Below are 22,189 nucleotides of genomic sequence, written 5' to 3' on the forward strand. Positions count from 1 at the left end.
ACTGAAGCTATAACTTTACTTAATAATTAAAGTTCAACAAGCTTTTGTTGCCTCAGTCAACATTCAAAAACCAGAACATCTAATATCTAATAACAGATGGTAACTAAGAGACCAGCTGAAGTCTATGACATTCTATGTATATGTGTCTTAAATTCAAAATACAGACTCATCGATAGTATCATAGTAAGAATTTCCCTTTTAGGGGAAATTTCAGCATCAAGCTAAAGCCCTGTATATAAAGTAGATGCTTCAACCATCTCCAAAGAGTTAAAAAAAAAAAAAAAAAAAAAAAAGTAAAAAAAAAATAGTTTATTGATGGGAATGTATTAAGAACAAAAACCTAGGAATGCCAGCAAAACGATAATCTCTGAAATTACTATGATTACTAGAAACTAGATATGACAGAATACGTCATTTCCTCTCAGTTAAAATTTTTAACAGGAAATTTTTTTTTTTTTGGCTGAATTACAGAAATCCACAGAACTTATTGTTAGGCTACAGAATGCATTTATGGGAGTGCCTGCTGTGGCACAGCAGAGTTAAGGATCTAGCGTTGTCTCCGCGGCAGCACAGGTTCCAACCCTGGCCCAGGAACTTCCATGTGCCACAGTTGCGGCCAAAAAAAGGTGCATATTGAATGAATCCATTTATGAATGTACTGCTGTAGATGGCTGTCATACTTTTTAAAATGCTGTTAACTGGGAAAAGAAATTCATCAGTCATATAAAAACAATAGGCTCTCACCTTATTGGCACATGTCCAACATCAAAATTTTTCATGTAATGTGAACATTCCATATCATCATGAACAATGCCTTTGCCTGTGCTACCAAAGGTTTCAATGGCATATACTTCTCCCTCCTAAAAAATACATAAGGGTCAAGGGGGAGGGAAGAAAAACAACAAATCAAAATTCCCATCTCAACTGCAGGATGAGATATTCCCCACTTCCTGCAAGAAACAAACTACCCCTTGACAGTCCTTATCCACCTTGTTCTGCTTTATCTCCTTAGCACTTTTAGATCTTCATGTTATCTATTAAAAGAACACAGGCTTTGCATGGGCAGGGATTTTGTTTTGATCAATACTACATTCCAGTGCCCACTCTAGAGCCTGGCACCTCTGAAATGCTCAATATTCATCAAGTGTTGAATTAACCTTTGGCATGCCCCACTTCCACAGCTGACAGAGCCCCAGTCTGACCAGACACAACTGCACACTCACACAACCCAATTCCTGCTGGGGTGAGTATGGAGAACAAGTTAATTTTGCTCAACATACTCTATACTCAACTATCACTGGCTTTATAGTTTGGAAGAAAAAAAAAGTCAAAATGCTTCACAAAACAAGTATTAATGACATACACACCTCCATTCTCGTTGCCTCTCCTCCTTTCACAATGGGCACTGTTTTCCCAGCATGTATTCTATATGGCCCAATTGAATGTCCATTTAGATTACGGATTGGTTTCACTGGCATAATAAATAGGAAAAAAGTTACTTAGGGTCTACAAGCACAAACAAATCCTTTGGCCTTCTGGTATAGAATTCAAGCATTTACTTAAAAATCAGGTATGGCTCAGAGTTCCCACTGTGGTGCAGTGGTTAACCAACCCGACTAGGAACCATGAGGTTGCGGGTTCGATCCCTGGCCTTGCTCAGTGGGTTAAGGATCCAGTGTTGCCGTGAGCTGTGGTGTAGGTCGCAGACGTGGCTCCGATCCCGCGTTGCTGTGGCTCTGGCGTAGGCCGGTGGCTACAGCTCTGCTTCGACCCCTAGCCTGGGAATCTCCATATGCTGCAAGAGCGGCCCAAGAAATGGCAAAAAGACACACACACAAAAAAATCAGGTATGGCTCTATTAGATAACCTCCCGTTAAGACAGTTATATACTAGAGGGATATGAAAAGATACTACATCGTTATTGATTAAAAACTAGGAGTAGGGGAGATGATGGAAGAAAGCATAAACTGGAGTTTCCGTCATCTGACTAGCATCCTTGAGGACAAAGGGTCAATCCCTGGCCTCGCTCAGTGGGTTAAGGATCCAGCGTTGCCATAAGCTGTGGTGTAGGTCGCAGAGGAGGCTGGGATCCCATGTTGCTATGGCTGTGGTGTAGGCCAGCAGTTACAGCTCTGATTCGACCCCTAGCCTGTGAACCTCCATATGCTGTGCAAGTGCAGTCCTAAAAAGACAATTTAAAAAAAGGATTTCGGAGTTCCCATTGTGGCTCAGTAGTTAACGAACCTGACTAGGAACCATGAGGTTGTGGGTTTGATCCCTGGCCTTGCTCAGTGGGTTAAGGATCCGGCGTTGCCGTGAGCTGTGGTGTAGGTCGTAGACACGGCTCAGATCCTGAGTTGCTATGGCTGTGGTGTAGGCCGGTGGCTACAGCTCCAGTTGGACCCCTAGCCTGGGACCCTCCATGTGCCGCGGGTGCGGCCCTAGAAAAGACAAAAAGACAAAAAAATAAATAAATAAAATAAAAAAAGCTTTTCAACACTGGAATCTGGAACTGTTACGTGGTGACTAAGTCAAATTGTCACCTAATATACCTTAAAAGGCAGACCACATGCCAACCAACATTGTAGAATTAGGAGAAAACAGAAGGGAAAGATGATTTTGAGAGGGACTTGAGAAAGTATTATTTGTTGTAGCACCAATTCCAAAACTGTGGGAAATAAGTATTTGTCGTAATAAATCCTAGGCACTGTCATAAAATTTACATTTCGCAAAAATAAAACAAAATGGTGTTCTCCTGTGATGCGCCAGGTTAAGGATCTGGTGTCACTGCAGCAGCTCAAGTCGCTGACAGAGCACAGGTTCAATCCCCGGCCCAGGAACTTCCACATGCTGCAGGCACAGTCGAAAACAAAACATGACATCATGATCCTATTACAGTAGAATAAACTTGGGTTCTTAGAGATTATAGAATTTATCCAAGCTCCAAGACCTGCCTAACCCTAACACCCACCCAAGTTTGAGGAATCATAAGCATTTTTGATTGTCCAGATGTTCATAGGTTTAATGATCTGTAAGAGAGCCAAAAGGACAGGAACTATCAAGTATTAGAGGAAGAACCACTGTACAGTTGGAAGAACATCACAGCCCCAAAGTATTCACAGGGGAATGCAAAGAATGCTGGATGATGTGAATTTACTTAAGGGCAAGAAAGCTTGAGAATCTCCACTGCAGGATAACAAAGCAGAGTCAGGATCTGGTTAAAGGAAATGTAAGAAATATTCTAGGAGTTCCCGTTGTGGCGCAGTGGTTAACGAATCCGACTAGGAACCATGAGGTTGGGGGTTCGGTCCCTGCCCTTGCTCAGTGGGTTAACGATCCAGCGTTGCCGTGAGCTGTGGTGTAGGTTGCAGACGCGGCTCGGATCCCGAGTTGCTGTGGCTCTGGCGTAGGCCAGTGGCTACAGCTCCGATTCGACCCCTAGCCTGGGAACCTCCATATGCTGCGGGAGCGGCCCAAGAAATAGCAACAACAACAACAATAACAAAAAAAAAAAAAGAAAGAAATATTCTAGAAGAATGTTTTTAAGACAAGAGTTAGAGAAAGCAATGAGCACAGATTAGAAAGGAGGATGGTAGCTGGACAGCGGTCAGACAGACCCTGGGAGTTGAGAAATGCTGAACTGACAGCACCAGAAAGCACAGCTGACTTTTTTTTTCAATGGTTGCACCTGCAGCATACGCTAATTCCCAGGATAGGGTTCCAATCAGAACCACAGCTGAAGCCAACAGCCACGGCCACAGCCACACCGGATTCAAGCCACATCTGTGACCCACACCACAGCTTGCAGCAATGCTGGATGCTTAAGCCACTGAACAAGGCCAGGGATTTAACCAGCACGGAGACCTCGGATCCTTAAGCCACTGAGCCACAACATGAACTCTATAGTTGGCTCTTAGACTGTGTACCTAAGGCACTGAATGGGAAAGACCAGGTAGCAAAAGTAATAAAGATGAAAAGAAAGGAGTTCCCATTGTGACTCACTAAAAACAAACACAACTAGTACCTGTGAGGTTGCGGGTTCAATCCCTGGCCTTGCTCAGTGGGTTAAGAATCTGGTGTTGCTGTGAACTATGGTGTATACTGCAGACATAGCTCAGATCTGGGGTTGCTGTGATGTAGGCTGCAGCTGAAGCTCCATTTCCACCCCTAGACCAGGAACTTCCATATGCCACAGATGCGGCCCTAAAAAGAAAGAAAGAATACAGAAGGAATTAACTGGCCTCTAAATTTGGAATTCAACTTAAAAGGGGGGGGGTGTCATCAATGGAAAGGTCTTCTGGCTCGTCTGAGTCTTACTACTAGTCACAGAAAACCTAGCCTACACACATTTTCGCCACCATGGGATACACCCGCAGACGCCTTCTTATTGCTACCAGAGGAGCCTGGCAGCAGCTCCTAGCTAGCAACCAAAGACTTCCTATCAGGTCATTTCCTTTTGTTTTCCCTCTTTCTATTCCCAGTTCCCATGAGATAAAGTTGAAGCAGCTAATCCAAAGAAGGCACTCAACACTTATCTTGAAAAATTAATTCTCCCACACACATTTCAAAGAAACATGCATTTTGAGAGAACACACCTTGATATGTCTTCCCATCGATTTCAACTTCATAGGACTCCATAACCTCTTGGATGGCCTCACCAACATCACAGAGACGGACATCAATTCCAGCACACTAAAGCAGAATCAGGTATATTCTATTATTCAAAGTGCAGAATTTTACAGCAACTTAACCTCTTAATGTCTTTTTAAAAAAATCGCTCATTAAATCTTTATTACTCTTGTTTTTCTTTTGGGCAGCACCCATGGTATGTGGAAGTTCCAGGCCAGGAAACGGACTCACGCCACAGCAGTGACGATGCTGAATTGATACCTTAAAATAAGGGGCAATGAGAAAAGCTCCTTTTCGCACTACAACTTCCACTATAAAAGCCTTCAGTGCACTGTATTACAAATACCCACCTACAACCCTAAAGGCAGTGGACCAGTCTTACATAATCCAAAGACCTTAAAAATAGAATATTCAGAGTACTTAAAATATGCTGAATGAAATGGTGCTTAAAGTTCACATACCTTTATTCCAGTGTTAGTGGCATCTTTTACAGCTTTTAATAATGTATCATATTTGGGATTAAAAGTGACAGTAAAAGCACAGTCAATAATCCTACCTGAAAGAGAAAATTCTCAAGTTTACTTATCAACTAGTCAATTTACCTACATTATATAGTACCTACTCTATTAATTAACCTTGCTAGTTAACGGAAAAATAAAATGAAGGCAGCACACCAAAGACCAAGATAGATAGCATTCATAATCAAAGTGGAAAACAGTATAAGTTATACAAAGGTTTTAGAAAGAAAAAATTAACTGCAGGGTTAGTATATATCACTTCCAGACAGCCCCAATTCAGTATTCATCCATGCAGTTATTCAACAATAGAAACAAAAACAAATCAAAGCAACAAAAGCCTGGGGAACTAAGGAACAGCAAGCAGGCAGAGAAAATGCATAACTCCACAGGATGCAAACCATCGGCCTAGTGTCTCCAATTTAATTAAACCCCAAGTAAGTACTTAAATCTAAACTTTGCTTTCTCACTTAAGTGAGGTTGAAAGGTACTTAGGGTTTGAGAGAAAATACAGAAAAGCTAACAATTACATATAAAGGTTCACGAACTCAAAGCTTCTAGGTAAATGTTTATTGTTGTTATAGGAATAAAAAATGCCTGAAACAATGACTTGAATGAAGATGTAAGATTCTATTTTTCATGCCTTAATACAATAGGTAACAAGCCTCAATTACCCAATGGTGTTTTTTTGTTGTTATTTTTGGTTTTTTTTTTTTTTTTGCTTTTTTAGGGCCGCACTTGAGGGATATGGAGTTCCCAGGCTAGGGGGTGAATTGGAGCTGTAGCCTCTGGCCTATGCCATAGCCACAGCAACATCAGATCCATGCCACGTCTGTGACCTACACCATAGCTCACAGCAATGCTGGATCCTTAACCTACTGGGCGAGGCCAGGGCTCGAACCTGCATCCTCATGGATGCGTCAGATTGATTTCCACTGAGCCATGACAGGAACTCCAAGTAGGACGTTTTAAAGTAAATCTCAAAATCTGCCTCAACATGGCTCTACTGAAAAGTGAGGCATCAAGAAGAAGATGAGCAAGTTCAGGATCTATAGCCTCCACTCAACAGAGACAAGACTAAAATTTTTAGGAGGAGGGTAGAATGAGAATTATTTCCAAGAACTCACCACTTATATGTGTTCCAAAGTCTATCTTACAGATGTCATCATATTGCAATACTGTTGTGTCACCAGCATTGGGAGTATAATGGGCAGCACAATTATTTAGAGAACACCCAGTAGGAAATGCCAGGCCTGCATTTAATCCATTCTCTTTTATTAGCTTTCGTGAACAGTCTTCCAACTTTTCACTTAAAAAAAAAAGAAAGAAAAAAAAAAAGCAATATGTTTACTTTCATATTCTCACCTGTACATATCATGCAGCTTATTAAGTCCCAAAAACTTACTGAAACTCTTAAATTACTTTCTGGGAATGGTCTGAGCACTTTCTGGATGTGACTTAACAGTTCTCCGATACTATGAAAACAGTATTTCATCTCTAAAAGATAAAAATAACTTACCTTCACTGGAAATCTAGAGAGAAAGAACAATACAGGAGTTTCCATAGTGGTGCAGTGGTTAACAAATCCAACTAGGAACCATGAGGTTGCTGGTTCGATACCTGGCCTTGCTCAGTGGGTTAAGGATCTGGCGTTGCTGTGGCTGTGGTGTAGGCCAGCGGCTACAGTTCCGATTAGACCCCTAGCCTGGGACCCTCCATATGCCACAGGAAGCAGGCCCTAGAAAAGGCACAGAAAAAAAAAAAAAAAAAAAAAAAAAAAAAAAAAATCCACTTTTAACTTCTTCATTGCATTATAAATGTTTTGTGTCCTAGAATTGTAATTTAATATGAATTGTTGGAGAGCAAAATAAGATTCCCAAATAGAAAATAAGAATGAGGAATATGTACACTTATTTGCACTGAGAATATATGAGTACAAAATAGGGGGTGCTGAGATGCATATGTCCTCTTACGGTTTCCTGGTTACACTGACACCAGGAGACTTGAGAAGTTATTTCTAGAACCTTCACTTGAACTTTTTTGGCAAAGTAGTAATGAAAGCCAAACATTACAATTGGAGAGTAAACTCTACAAATAATTACTATCATGTTCTTACAAAAATAGATTCTTCTTACCAGATTTCTATCATTGTCATCCCAGGCTTGATCCAGCTCATAACATATTTTCTAACCTGTCGATGTGCCTCTGCAGCTTCTCGAAAATCATTCCAAATCTCTTCACTTGCTTGATCTAATGCTTTCTTTTCTTCACTTGTAGTTCTCCAAGCAGCTGTTCGCCTTAATAGTAGGTATAGCATAGCATTAGAGAAAAAGCAAAATAAGCATAACAGCTGAAAGATAAAACATACTAAGACATTTTAGACAAAAAAATTACATATTCAGTTTCTTTTACTAAAAGGCACCAAAGTTTCTGAAAAACAAGTACCTACACACTTACAATCAAGCCAAATCAAGTTAAACCTTTTTTTAATACTTAGGAAAAAAAAAACCCTAAAGTGAAATTTCATTAATAGTCAGAGGGACTGATACCCTACCAGACAAAATTAACACAAAAGTAGAGAACCAGAAAAGCCAGAAAAGAGTTCTAGAAACAAAGCAGAGGAGAGAAAAAAACCCATTCTTCCACTTGAGGTAATATAAATTTTAAGAGATTTCAAAAGAATGCACCCAAAATTAGCAGCTCCAGGATTTGATCCCTGGCCCAGGAACTCCATATGCCGAGAGTCGGCCAAAAAATAAAAAGAAAGAACTTCTATTTCAAAGTTGGTGGTCAGCAAATAATATTTTATTGCAGCACAGCTATGCCCATTCATTTATATACTGTCTATAGCTACGTTCATGTTCCAACAGCAGAAACAAGTTGACACTCAAGACCTGAAATATTTACAACATAGACCTTTCTTTACAGAAGTGTTTATCCAACAGTTTTAAACTACAGCCCCTACGTTAATGCCCTAGAATGTTTTCAGAATTTTTTTATGTCGTCAGGTTCGTTATGATTATTTCAGCAGCTACCTGTGTGCCAATGTCTACTACCTTTAACCTGCTACAAAGGAACTGTCCTATGTGGAAATTGGGGTATTTAAGAGCTTGTGTACTATTTGGAAATGCGTTTTGGATCTATCTACTCATGTTTTCAGATAACTGAAATATTACAGTACTATCAGTTTAAGACCAGTTTTAAACCCTTACACACTTAAATGCGTATCAATTACTTTCACAAGAAAAGTAAAAACTAAGAGGCAACTTCTAACTGAAACATTCAAACAAACACCCTCAGAACAGAAGGTAACAGAATAGATCCTTCAAAAAGTATATTCTCAGGATGTGACTCAAACTTTTCCAGCTATAGTGCACTTATAGTTGGTCACTCCATGCTGGCATAGACAAGCCACAATCTCTCCTGACCTCCAGGTGTAACTTTAGCCTTTTCTCTTCCACAAATCCAAAAATCTTTCCTGAAAACCAGGAACCCAAATGTTCTTAAGAATAAATCGTTTTTAGGCATCAGAATACTAGCTTTATTCTTAGATTAACCTTTAGAAAAATACATCACGGAGTTCCCATCGTGGCTCAGGGCTTAACGAATACAACTGGGAACCGTGAGGTTGCAGGTTTGATCCCTGGCCTCACTCAGTGGGTTAAGGATCCAGCATTGCTGTGAGCTGTGGTGTAGGTCACAGACGTGGCTCGGATCTGGTGTTGCTGTGGCTCTGGTGTAGGCTGGCAGCTACAGCTCGGATTAGACCCCTAGCTTGAGAACCTTCCCATGCCACGGGAGTGACCCTAGAAAAAAGGCAAAAAGACAAAAACAAACAAACAAAAAAAATCAGAATTCTTCATCTTTTACATGATTATTAAGTTTGCCACATATACTACAGCCACATCTGACATTAAAGGCTGAAGCAACCTCTGCTTCAAAAGCCAAAGATTTTGTGGAAAATAAAAATATCATCTAATATCTACTCTAGGGTGGTAAGATAAGACTGTCCACGGGGAACTGATTCATGCATGTAGGGCTGTGAAAGCAGAATTGGTCATTTATCAATTTCCACTTCTCTTCAATCCAAACATTAGATTCTTAAAATCCATTTCCTATAGGTTAAAATATAATTAAACTTCAAATGCTAACATTGTAGAATCAGAACGTGATCTAATAAAGATCCTTAATACTGAAATCAACAGATTTCACACAAATATCTTACACTTTTGAAGGATGCATGGCTGATTCTTAGAAGCAGTAGATTCTTCAAAATATTTCGGAATGTTCTGCATTGTTAGTAAAGAATTACCAATCAAAAATTGGATTAAAGAAATAACTGAGTTCAAGTTGAGAGTCATTAGTGATTACTTGAAAAATCTATTGTCAGGGTCCACAATTATTAATTCTAGGCCCAAATGAAAGACAAAGAATATATGAAGGAGTCTCTCTCTCCTTTTTCCTAAATTTGATTTTTTTTTTTTTGGCTGCGCCCATGGTATGTGGCAGTTCGTGGGCCAGAGATCAAACCCATGCCACAGCAGTGACCTGAGCCACTGCAATGACACAAAGCTGGATCCTTAACCTGCTGTGCCACAGGGAAATCCCTAAATTTGATTTTTTAACATTTGGTCTATTTAATAAAAATATAAAAGGCAAGATTAAAAAAAAAAGTCATAACAATTATTCCAAAAGGTAATTAACTAAACTGACAGAGTCAGGTTAGACATGTCTGGAAAAAAACAAAACAAACACAAAACATGTCTGTAGAATAAAACTAAAAACAACTGCTTAAAAGAAAATTCTGGGAGTTCCCGTTGTGGCACAGTGGTTAACAAATCCGACTAGGAACCATGAGGTTGCGGGTTCGGTCCTGCCCTTGCTCAGTGGGTTAACGATCCGGCGTTGCCGTGAGCTGTGGTGTAGGCTGCAGATGCGGCTCGGATCCAGCGTTGCTGTGGCTCTGGCATAGGCCGGTGGCTGCAGCTCCGATTCGACCCCTAGCCTGGGAACCTCCATATGCCGAGGGAGCAGCCCAAAGAAATGGCAAAAAAAAAAAAGACCAAAAAAAAAAAGAAAATTCTTACAATAAGTGTTTACAGTATGTAAGTTCTTCACACCTGATTATTTCTGAATCTTTTGAATATTTCATTTTTACTACTGAATGTATTAAAAGCAGAAAAATATAAAAGCAAGACACAAAAGTGTCTATTATTAATTTCTAATAGTCATAAACATTTCTGAATTCACTGCACAGATAACTTAAAAGCAATTAAATTTGCATTCTTAAAGCACTATATGTCACATTTACAAAAACAATTTAAAAAGGGATATTCCAATGGTCCCAAAGTACCCCATAGATTATTTAAAAACTAAAAAAAAAAAAGTATCTTAAAAAAAAAAAAGCAGCTAGCTGTCACCATATTAACCAAGTGATCAAATACAGTAAAACTAATAAAAAAAATCTGACATTACATCTGATTAAATGGACTACGATGCAGTATAAAATACAAAATATCACTTATGATACAACCCTGTAAAAAATGTTTAATCTAAACCTAAGTCTTTATAACTAATTTCAGTTTACAGAAAATACAGGAATAGGGAAAAAAAAAGTTTAATGACACCACAAGGAACCTGGAGATATTCTGGCATATGTGCCTTTCTAAATACCGTATCTCTTCAAATTCAGTGTAATGGAAAAGAAGAAGGTGGAAAAATTTTATTTTCTTTTTCTGCTGCACCTTCAGCATGTGGATGTTTCCAGGCCAGGGATCAAATCTGAGCTGCAGCTGTCATCTATGCTACAGCTGTGGTAACGCCAGATCCTTAACCCAATGCACCACGCTGGGATCCAACTTCAACCACCTCAGAGATAATGACAGATCTTTAACCCACTGTGCTGCAGTGGGAACTCCAAAGGTGTGGATTTTAACCATCTGCAATGCATGAACCTTGACTGGATCCTGGTTTAGAGGAAAAAAATAGCTATAGAGATGTTCCAGGGACAATGGGGAAAAATTCTACATGTATCATGATACTGGGAAAGTACTGTTAATTTACTTTTAGAAGTGTGGACTCAAAATAAAGGAGACTAATTTTTTGAATGGTCTGGGGTGGCAGTGGGTAGAGGGATCAACTAACCAAAAAAAACACATATACATTCAGAGACAAAGCATTTATGCCAAAATGTTAAGCACCATTCAATTTAGGTAGTGAATTCGTTGTTTTTGTTCCTCAACCTTTCTGTTTGACATTTTTCATTAAAGGGAGTTCCCTGGTGGCCTAGTGGTTAGAATTTGGCAATTTCACTGCTGTGGCCCAGAATTTAAACCCTAGTCTGGGATCCCACATCAAGCCACTGCATGCCACAGCCAAAAAAAAAGGGAAAAGACATTTTTCATCATAAAGCTACACTGAAAACAACATAAAGGCATTTACCTCGGCACTATTTCTAAGAGTAAACAACTAGAAATAAACTGCAGTATGTCCAATGAGAGAAGACTAGACAAATAAATTATGATGTGTACGTTGACAGGCAAACTTATTCAGCCATCAAAAGTACTGCTGGATTCTTTACTAACACACAAACAGATTTTAAAAGGGGTTATAAAGCTGTTTACAGTATAGTTTTATCTTGAAAACCATTCCCAGGTATTTATAATACACATTTACGTAGAAAGGCTTTAGACAAAAAAACACCAACATGTCAACAGTGGTTTTAATTCACAGGCAAAAGTAAGGAAATTCTTATTTTTTTCTTTTGCTTTTCTGCATTTCCTAACTGTCCTATAATGAATATGCTTGCAAAATTAACAATTGTCCCAAAAAATTACCTACTGAATTTAGAAATAGATATGAATAAGTTCAAAGTACTCTCCATTCTACCTCTAGAGATCTAGAATAAGAGAAAAACTAGATCCAATTAACATACCAAAATGTGCATCAGTTTTTTCTAATGGTACAACACTGAAAATACTATCAATATTCAAAATAGGAAAATAGCTAAATTATACTAGACAACAGAATAGCATTACACCCATTAAAAATTGGTTTCTAAAAATTTTAATAACACAGGAAGTGCACACAGAATGTTAACTTTTTTTTTTTTTTTTTTGCCACACTCAGTATATGGAAGTTCCCAGGCCAGGGATTGAATCTGAGCCACAGCCTATGCCCCAGCTGCGACAATGCTGTATCCTTACTTAACTCACTGCAGAGACAATGTCAGGTCCTTAACCCACTGTGCCACAGAGGGAACTCCAAAATGTTAAATTTTTTAAAAGGTATAACAAGCCATTTTAGTAAAAACTGATGAAAAGATTATGGATTTCTACACATAAGAAAGATGTTCCTAAGGAATGAGAAATTTACACTCTCAAAGTAATTTGCCACAAATTACTAACTAAAAGAGAAAAATAGTAATACACTAGAGGAACTGCTTAACACCTTACCCAACTGAGAAAAACTGACATCATGTACTTTCAGAAATGACAACCATGAAAAAGATACAGTATCTACTTATCTAGTATCCCATTCAAAAAGGCACAATCTACTCTCAAATAGCTTAGAAAAATAGTAAAGTGGAAAAAAAAAACGCAGAAAAAAATATGGAGATTTACCAGTATAACATTTTTCCTAGAAAGGAGGAAAAGGATTGCTATTTGTATATTACACATAATACAGATGTCATTTTCCATTGAGATTGAGGATGATAAAGCAAATGTGACAAAATGGTAAAGAGAATCTGAGAAAGGTACCTAGGAGTTCTGTGTACTATTCTCACAGTGTGGAATTATTTAAGAATGAAATTATCTTAAAATAAAAAGTTAAAATAAATAATGCCCTCAAGCGGGGTGGTAGTAACACAGGTGAGTTCCTGGTGACAATTCATGCAATTTTCATTAAGTTTATTAAAAAATCAAGGAAGGAGGGAATTTCCATTGCGGCTCAATGACAACAAACCCAACTAGTATCCATGAGGAAGCAGGTTGATTCCCTGGCCTTACTCAGTGAGTTAAAGGATCTGGCATTGCAGTGGGTCGTGGTGTAGGTCACGGACATGGCTCAGATCCAGTGTTGCTGTGGCTCTGGCGTAGGCTGGCAGCTGCAGCTCCGACTGGACACCTAGCCTAGGAACTTCCATATGCCGCAGGTATGGTCTTAAAGAGAAAAACAAACAAACAAAAAGCAAGGCAAGAAACAAAACTTTATGTAACATTTTACAAAATATGTAAGAATGATTCTCATCTATTTGCAAATAGTCAAAACTATTATAAGAATGTCAAAAAAAACCCAGAGACTGAAAAACCACCACAATATCTTCATTTCTTTTGTATTTCCTCAAGACGTAACACAACACTGCTTTTAATTATTTAAGAAAAGCATTATCCTAAGAGATACAATATATAATTAAATTAATATTCTCCTGTACTGTTTCAAAAACAAATTATTCTACCTATACAATTTTTAATTTGCACTAGAAAATGACAGTAAAAAGAAAAAAGTAGTTTCTAGGATTTACAAAATCTCAATTACTTTTTCTTGTATATAAATATTACTCCAAGTGTTTCATCATATTCGTTTTGTTAAAAATATTAACAATCTGTTAACTAGTGTAAGAAGTCAATGGCTTTCTTCTTTAGCAATAAGCATACAAAATGGAAATGGAAATAAAAATATCTTGTTCACATCAGTAACAAAACCATAAAACATTTAAGAATAAACTTAAGAAAGGCACAGGACCTACACTGAAAAAAAAATCAGAATTAAGTGGGAAAATATTTTGTGATAACAGATTAAGACAATGTGATACAACTGTCAATTCTGTAAAACAAATATATAAATATGATGCAATTCCAGTAAGAAAGGCATTTCCTTATGGGTATGTGTTTTAGAACTAAAATATGACTAAAAATACCTAGAAAAAGTATTAAAAAGAACTGTGTCTAGTTGGATTTGTGTGGCAGAGGAGAAAGACTTGCCTTATCAAATAATCAAAATGTATTATAAAGTTTATGATATAAAATCAAAATAGTATTAGCATGGAACAGACAAATAGAAGAGTGGAAGAGAATAAATACAGAAATTGGTTCCACTAAGAGTATAGTGTTCCATTACACAAGGATAGTATAGTACATGACAAAAATGGTTGTTTAACAAAAAATTTTAGCACAACTGACAATTCATCTCAAAGAAAATAAAATTAGCACTCCCAACCTTATATAAAAAATTCCAGACCAATTAAAGGTGTAATAAAACAAAAAATAAGAGTTTGAGAAAATCAGAGCGACTGCTAAGAATACAGAAGTACAACACTGTTATTTAAAATCTTCTGCCAAGACCAAAGGGACAAAACCAACAATCAAAAGATGTTCAAAATCCCTAGCAAACTAGAAATCAGAAAGTATTATTAATTTTTTTTTTTTTTTTTTTTGGTCTTTTTAGGGCCGCATCTATGACATATGGAGGTTCCCAGGCTAGGGACTGAACTGGAGCTGTAGCCACTGGCCTATGCCACAGCCACAGCAACATCAGATCCAAGCCCCATCTACGACCTACACCAGAGCTCACAGCAACACCAGATCCTTAACCCATGAGCAAGGCCAGGGATCAAAACTGTGTCCTCATGGATGCTGCTAGTCAGATTCGTTTCTGCTGAGCCATGATGGGAGTGTATTTTTTTTTGTCTTTTTGTCTTTTGAGGGCCGCACCCGTGGCATATGGAGTTTCCCAGGCTAGGGGTCTAATTGGACCTGTTGCTGCCAGCCTATGCCACAGCCACAGCCACACCAGATCAGAGCCTCGTCTGTGAGCTACACCACAGCTCATGGCAATGCCGAATCCTTAACCCACTGAGCAATGCCAGGGATTGAAACTGCAACCTCATGGTTCCTGGTCGGATACGTTTCTGCTACGCCATTATAGGAACTCCCTTAATATATTTCTTGCTTCAGTAAACCCACTCCTGAAGAACTATCACAAAATAAAACTTCCACAGGGTCATTTGCTGTACAGCAAAAACTGACAAAAGACTGCAAATCAACTATAATAGAAAAAATAAAAATCTTAAAAAAAAAAACTTCCAGTACATAAGGAAATACATATATGTGTACATACACACACATGTGTATGAATACATATATATGAATATACTTAGATGTTTATTGCAAATGGTTTATAATGGCAAAAAAAAAAATCTGGAGGCAACATGAATGCTCATCAATTAGAAAATGGAGATAAAGCATGGTATATTCACGCCACGGAATATCACAACATCATTCAAATAAATAACAGGGCTATTCTGACCGACTTAAAGGGACTTCCAAGATGCAGCACTGAACAAGAAAAGCAAAGTGGAAGAGGAAATCCATAGTATGTTTACGATTCTATTTTTGTAAAATTAACAATGACCAAAACACTCTCCTTACATAAACAAAGATGTACACACACATGAGCATAGAAAAATATGGAAGACTACCTGCTGGGTGGTTACATGGGTCTGGAAGGAAGGAAAGAAAGAGGAAACAAACAAAAAAAATTTTTTTGAAAGATTTTATTAAAAAATAAGTGTGATCACGTATGTACTGTGAAAATTTACATAATTAATATAAATCTGCATGTCTGTGACATTCTAAAAATAGATGTTTTAAGATCAGAATAGTGACTGATGTATTCAAATTCAAGGAAGATACCCATGCCATAAAACATATAACTTCCTAAGTTTAAAGAAAAACAATGATATCTTTACAGGTCAATGAAACAAGGCTACAGTAGAAGCTTTCTTCACCAACTACTGCAACCATTGGATTAACCAATGCTCCTGATACCCCCTGTAAACCATACTGACCAATGTCCACTGTATTTCAAATATTAGTGGCTAACAGGTTCCTGTTCTGAAGAATAGTAACAACAGCTAACACTTACTTAATGCTTACTATGTGTTTATAACTCTTCTAAGTGCTTATTTATATAGTCCTCACAACAACCCTATCAAGTACCTATTTTACAAATGAGGAAACAAAAGCACATACGTGATAAATTACTTGCCCAAGTCACAAAGCTAATAAGTGTTGAAATGGGACTCAAATGCAGATAGTTTGATCCCAGCTTCACCTTCTTCTTCTTTTTTTTTTGCTTTTTAGGGCTGCACTTGCATAGCATATTGTAGTTCCCAGGCTAGGGTTCAAATCAGAGCTACAGCTGCCAGCCTATGCCTCAGCCACAGCAACTCGGAATCTGAGCCGCATGTGCAACCTACACCACAGCTCACAGCAATGACAGATCCCCAGCCCACTGAGAGGCCAGGGATCAAACCTGCATCCTCATAGATACCAGCTGGATTCATTTCCACTGCGCCACAAAGGGAACTTCCTTTTTGTTCTCAATTAGTCTGCATAATGCATGTTGACCAGATGTCTATTGACCAGATGAAATGTATTCTTTAAGAACACATCCAAGAATCAGGTGATTTGTGCCCAAACCTTTAAGTCATCTGCACTTGTTACTGTAATTACGTAATTTAATTATATATTACATAAAAAGAATTACTTCTGTGAAACCTAAATTAACTACTCAGAGAAGTCTCAATAAAGGCAACTCATCAAAAAATACTTCTGTCAAATGGAAATGTATATTTCAGGGGAAATAATGTAAAGATACAGGCGTCAGCCCTCAGATTACTTAGTTCTTGCTGTTCAGAGAAACTCAAAAACAGAACAGACTCAAACAATGCATTATGGTTACAGCTCAGGGGAAGAAAAAAGTGGAGTCCAATGCAAATCCATGCTCAAATACCAAGAATGATGAAGAACATTTTTTTTTTTAACTTTTATCAACAGATTTTTATTTTTACTTTTTTGTGATACCCATTTTTAACATACTTTTTTGATTAACCAACCACTGGTCCCAATCATTTTGGATAAGAGGGCTTCTACTGTATTTTTCTCTGCAACAAATTCACAAGCTTTCTTATTAAGGTAGTGGAGCAAAGTTCTAAGAAAAATCAAATCTGCTTTACTGCTAAGCTGCAATTTTGAAAAGTCAAAATGTAAGTTATTTTATGATCCTTACCCATCTTGTGTGGGTGGGTACTCGCATTCTTGTCCTTTGGGAAATACACCATTAGGATACAGGTCACATATTGGAACTGAGGGAGGGTCTGTTTGAACTTTTGCTGTGAGATACAAATAAAGCATTAACTTCTATAGTTAAAAATAAAATTAAGCAGTTATCGTTACAGTTTTTCTCAGTTCCTAATGGTTATTATATGTCCTGATTTTAAGGAACCTCCTTGCTATCACTTTACAGTTAAAAACAGAAGATATTTTACCAAACTAGCCACCTCCTCTGATTTACGAGTCATTCGGAATAAAAATATTCAACTCCTCAGAACTCCATTATGTATTTAAATAGTCTAGGCCTTGGCAGAAAGTACACGTCTAACATTTTTGTCTTCAAGAAAGTAAGAAGTCCTATAGCAATAAAGACATAAAGCTACTATGTGTAAATAAAGTACGTAAAATAATTTATTCCAAGGGTACATTAGGTATAAAAGTTAGAGTATACATACCCAGTGCTAAAAGATTTTTTAGGCAGCCATATACGCATTTCCAGGTACTTGAAAAAGTTAACAGTACTTAGCATAAGTTTTAAGGACATTATTTCCTAAACTATATTCTAAGACATCAGTGTTCCAAAATGCCTTTTAAAAAACATTCAGATTTGTCTTCTAAAAATCTTTTTAAATACATTAAACACGTTTTTAAAATTCTTTTTTAAAATTTTTACGCTTTTTACATTCTTTCTAGGGCCACACCTTTGGCATGTGGAAGTTCCCAGGCTAGGGGTTGAATCAGAGCCACAGGTGCCAGCCTACACCACAGCCACAGCAAGGCCAGATTTGAGCCAAGTCTGTGACCTACACCGCAGTTCATGGGAATGTTGGATCCTTAACCCATTGAGCGAGGCCAGGAACTGAACCCAAGTACTCATGGATACTCAGCAGTTTGTTACCGCTGAGTCACGAGAACTCCTTATTTTCCTCTTTTTATGTAATGTTTGAAAGTGTTCTATGCGGAAAATAAACTTGGGAAATAGTTTTAGGCTCCTCCTAAGAGGAAACGTTAAGAATCTGAGATCAGAAAGGACCTTAGAAGTCATCTTATTTAGCTTCACTCAAATCCAGGAATCCTCTAATACCCCTGAGAGATAGCACTAAGAGCCTGACGATGGAGGCAGTCACCATTTCCCAAACTAAAATTCATTCATTTTTGGAGAACTGTAACTGTTAGAAAGCTCTTCCTACACTAGTCTCCCTGATACTTCCATTTGATGCTTCTACTTCATTTTTTGCAGTTAAAAATATATATATATATATTCTCTGGATATCCTGTTGAGGCTCAGTCCTGTTAAGAACCCAACTAGCGTACATGAGGATGTGGGTTCGATCCCTGACCTTGCTCAGTGGGTTAAGGATCCTGTATTGCCACAAGCTGCAGTTTGGGTCACAGATGTGGCTAGGATCTGGAGTTGCTGTGGCTATGGAAAAGGCCTGCAGCTGCAGCTCCAATTCTACCCCTAGCCTGAGAACTTCCACACGGCAGAGATGAGACCCTAAAAAGCAAAAAAAAAAAAAAAAAAATCACTTTTCATTTCTATTGCTTCCTTCTATGATGAGAAACCACTTTCAGGGATGTGGTTGACACTTTCACTTGGACCTTGTTCAGTGCCCCTTTTAAGCTAGTACTAGAATCAACTCCTGGTTAATAATTCAAATAAGATATAATCAGTGTAAGACTACACCTTATGCTAATTAGTATAATTCTCAAAATCCTACTGCTATGAAAAGGTTGAGATTTCTAGCTTTTTGGTTCACACTGTACAAGCACTCAAAAATCCTTAGGATCCTATAACCTTAAACTAACTTTATATATGCCTATTTAAATTTCATCTTGTTGACATTAGGCTACTGATGCAATTTTCTTTCGAAATCTTGATTTTTGTCATCCAAAGTACTATCTGATCATTCTCAGCTTTATTTCATCTACAAATCTAATAAAGATGCCTTTTGTACTATCCACAAATTATTAAGGCGCTCAAAAATATCATCAGAGAAAAAAATAATTTGTAATCAAAATAAGATGAAGCCTCGCCTTTACTACTTATTAGCTCTGACTTGGACAAATAGCTATCTGTGCCAAGCCTCAGTTTCCTCATCTACAAATATGAAGAATTAGGTGAAATCTTGGATAACCTTTGAAAATTATAATGTACTATGTCTAAGTTATCTAAAACTATAATTATATCTGTATTATAGTTATTAGCTACCATTTTAATTCTCTCACTTAATAAATAAGGAAAACGAAGGCAGTAAACGTCCCTTGATTACATTATTTGACTTATTCCAGAACTGATTTATGTCGGCCTTTAGAGAGCGAAAATCAAAACACAAAAATATAATATAGAACCTGGAAGAAGGACAATACAAAACCAGATTTGGCTCTAAATCCTCTAGTAGCCAATATATTTTTTAAAAGGGGAAAAAGGGATTACATTATTTACATAGTTTACAATGTTTCTGTGATAAAACACGTTAACTATTTAGGAAAAACACAATTATTCTTGATACTAACACGAGACAAAAGAGGGTCTCTTGAGAGTGCCCATAAAGAAATATAATGAACGGTAAGTGCAACATCTTCAGAGGAGGCACTATAAAGGCTAATGGCATCATATTAAAACATCCGTCAGTGGAAGAATCCTACCAAGGGCAAATGCAAAGCAGCTCCTTAACATTCCTCCCTGCTTAGCTATCTTCATTAGGGAACAATTTCAGAGTATTTGGAGAAATAGGATCTCTCTCAAGCCATTCTCAAGTAATAATATGTCTCATCATCACACCATGAACAGTTTTGAATGGAAGGAATATGACATAATAATCTCTGGAGATTGCTAGAATGCAAGTTATCTGTGCTCATTAAATAACTGACATCCTGAGTAGAAGGGATCTAACCAGAACAGATGCCTGGATAGAAAGGCTATCCCACCTCCACCTAGAGACATATCAAGGAAATGACTAACAGAGCCAAAGCTTCCTCAAAAAAGTAATTTAAGTATTTGAACACAGAGATAAAAATGAAAGTCAGCCCCCAATACCCTGATTCATAAAATTTTAGCCTCAAGATGTTAAAGGAAGGTTTAGCTACTCAGTGGTCCCTTATAGACTAAAGGGCATCGGGGATTGAAACCTGTTCTGATTCTCAACCCAACCTTTATTCCTCAATACTATGTGGTCTCCCCTTACTCTAAGAGATTCAGGTCCCTGAAGATGTTTGATTATACCATTTACAGAAACAAAATACAATAGGATCATATTTTAACTGAATTTAAATAGTGCAATATAAATGTTACCAATAAAAATTCACCATATCCACAAATTTTAAATAATGGGATTCCTCATTAAATATTCAAGAATCTTTTAATATCAAGGTTGGCAGGTGAATTGCAAACTATGTTAATCCTATTATCACAGGATGGCTTTACTTTAGCCATCACTGAAAAAATTACCGGAATTATTCAAGTTTTAAATTATAAAGTTTTTAGGGACCCATACCTAATTTGCATTCAAATGCAACAACTTAATATTATTAACATTCCTTGGCTGAATAACAGCTAAAGAAAGTAACAAGACTGTTAAAACACAGTACTTGCCAAATACTTGTAGGTTACACTAAATTCTACCTCTATTAAGCCTAAATTTATTTCCCTAAGATAAACCAGGATCTTAAGCAACTTCAAACCTACTCTTCAACCCTGATTAAAAACCCACTTCTAATCTGTCAAGGAAGATTAACTAAAGACACTAACGTCCTCTCTTCTTCTTCTTCTTTTTCTTTTTCTTTCCAGTTGCTCCATCTCCATCACCATCTCCATCTAAGAAAAGACAACGTCAAAATCATTTAAACCTCGTAAGCAGAGGGATGAAACAAGCACAAGCAGACAACTACACACACACACACAAAACACACACACGGTGCCTCTTAAATAGCACACAACAAAGCTGACCCAATACTCTTAGGATTTTGTATATTGCTAGCTTTATGTATCAGAATTTGACTTGCATAACGAAAAACATTAGTAAACTTTACTTTGACTTACTCTAATAAAAGAATTGTTGAATAAAATATTTTAAGAATAAAAAATATTTTAAATCACACCTCTTTTAAAAGCTAAGAAAGGAGTTCTCCTTGTGGCTAGCAGAAATAATCCAACTAATATCCAAGAGTTGCTGCGGCGTGGTGTAGACCAGCAGCTGTAGCTCCAATTTGACCCCTATCCTGGGAACTTCCATATGCCTCGGGTGCAGCCCTAAAAAGCAAAATAAATTAAATAAATAAAAGCTAAGAAAAAGAACTAATGTTAAATACTGATAATGATTGTACGGCTTCATCTGAAATAACACTAGAGTTTACATATGCTTTGCAGTTAATCACTTGTATCTCATAACCTCATGTGATCCTCATGAGCAACCCCATGAGGTGACAATGTTTAAGGGGCACACTCAAGTAATCCTAATGGATAAACATCAGAATTGGACCACGAATATGTCACCTGATTCCTAATCCAGGGAGAGGAAATTGGGGTCTCATATTTTTAAAATATCTTCCTTTCCTGCATAGTTGTTATTAAAGAAAAAGAGCTCTCCTTCTGGGTCAAATTATATAGGGGAAAAAAATTCCACTTTTCTAGGTTTATAGTTCTCATAGTCACGAAAGAACCTGATGGCCCCAAATAAGAACTATTATAAAACAACAAAAACAGTTGGCAAAGAAGTACCCAAAATAGCCATGAGCTGCCTGTCAGTTTTTTCTTGTTTGTTTTTCTTGGTCATGCCTGTCAGTTATAAAAACTGACATGAAGCCCTATGGCCATATCCTTGAACTCTGAAAAAAATAAAGAACGTAATTATGGCCAAGATTAAAAAGTGACTTACAGCATTTTAAATAAACGTTTCAAAAATAGACATAAGGGGAGTTCCCGTTGTG

The 22,189-nt window shown here is 37.4% G+C and overlaps 1 protein-coding gene across 2 annotated transcripts in view; it reads right to left on the bottom strand.

Moving 5' to 3' along the window:
• METAP2 (methionyl aminopeptidase 2) overlaps positions 1 to 22,189 on the bottom strand; it is a 35,335-nt gene that overhangs the window by 1,513 nt on the left and 11,633 nt on the right. For both annotated transcript variants that reach the window (XM_003126711.6, XM_005664247.3), the window contains exons 3-10: positions 21,012 to 21,077; positions 17,217 to 17,319; positions 7,280 to 7,441; positions 6,272 to 6,453; positions 5,091 to 5,185; positions 4,596 to 4,692; positions 1,368 to 1,471; positions 745 to 860 (exon numbers count right to left, since the gene is read on the bottom strand). In XM_003126711.6, coding sequence (XP_003126759.3) covers positions 745 to 860; positions 1,368 to 1,471; positions 4,596 to 4,692; positions 5,091 to 5,185; positions 6,272 to 6,453; positions 7,280 to 7,441; positions 17,217 to 17,319; positions 21,012 to 21,077 — 925 coding nt within the window. The remainder of the gene's footprint in view (positions 1 to 744; positions 861 to 1,367; positions 1,472 to 4,595; positions 4,693 to 5,090; positions 5,186 to 6,271; positions 6,454 to 7,279; positions 7,442 to 17,216; positions 17,320 to 21,011; positions 21,078 to 22,189) is intronic.

This window comes from Sus scrofa, chromosome 5, assembly GCF_000003025.6.
Source record: "Sus scrofa isolate TJ Tabasco breed Duroc chromosome 5, Sscrofa11.1, whole genome shotgun sequence".
Lineage (NCBI taxonomy): Eukaryota > Metazoa > Chordata > Mammalia > Artiodactyla > Suidae > Sus > Sus scrofa.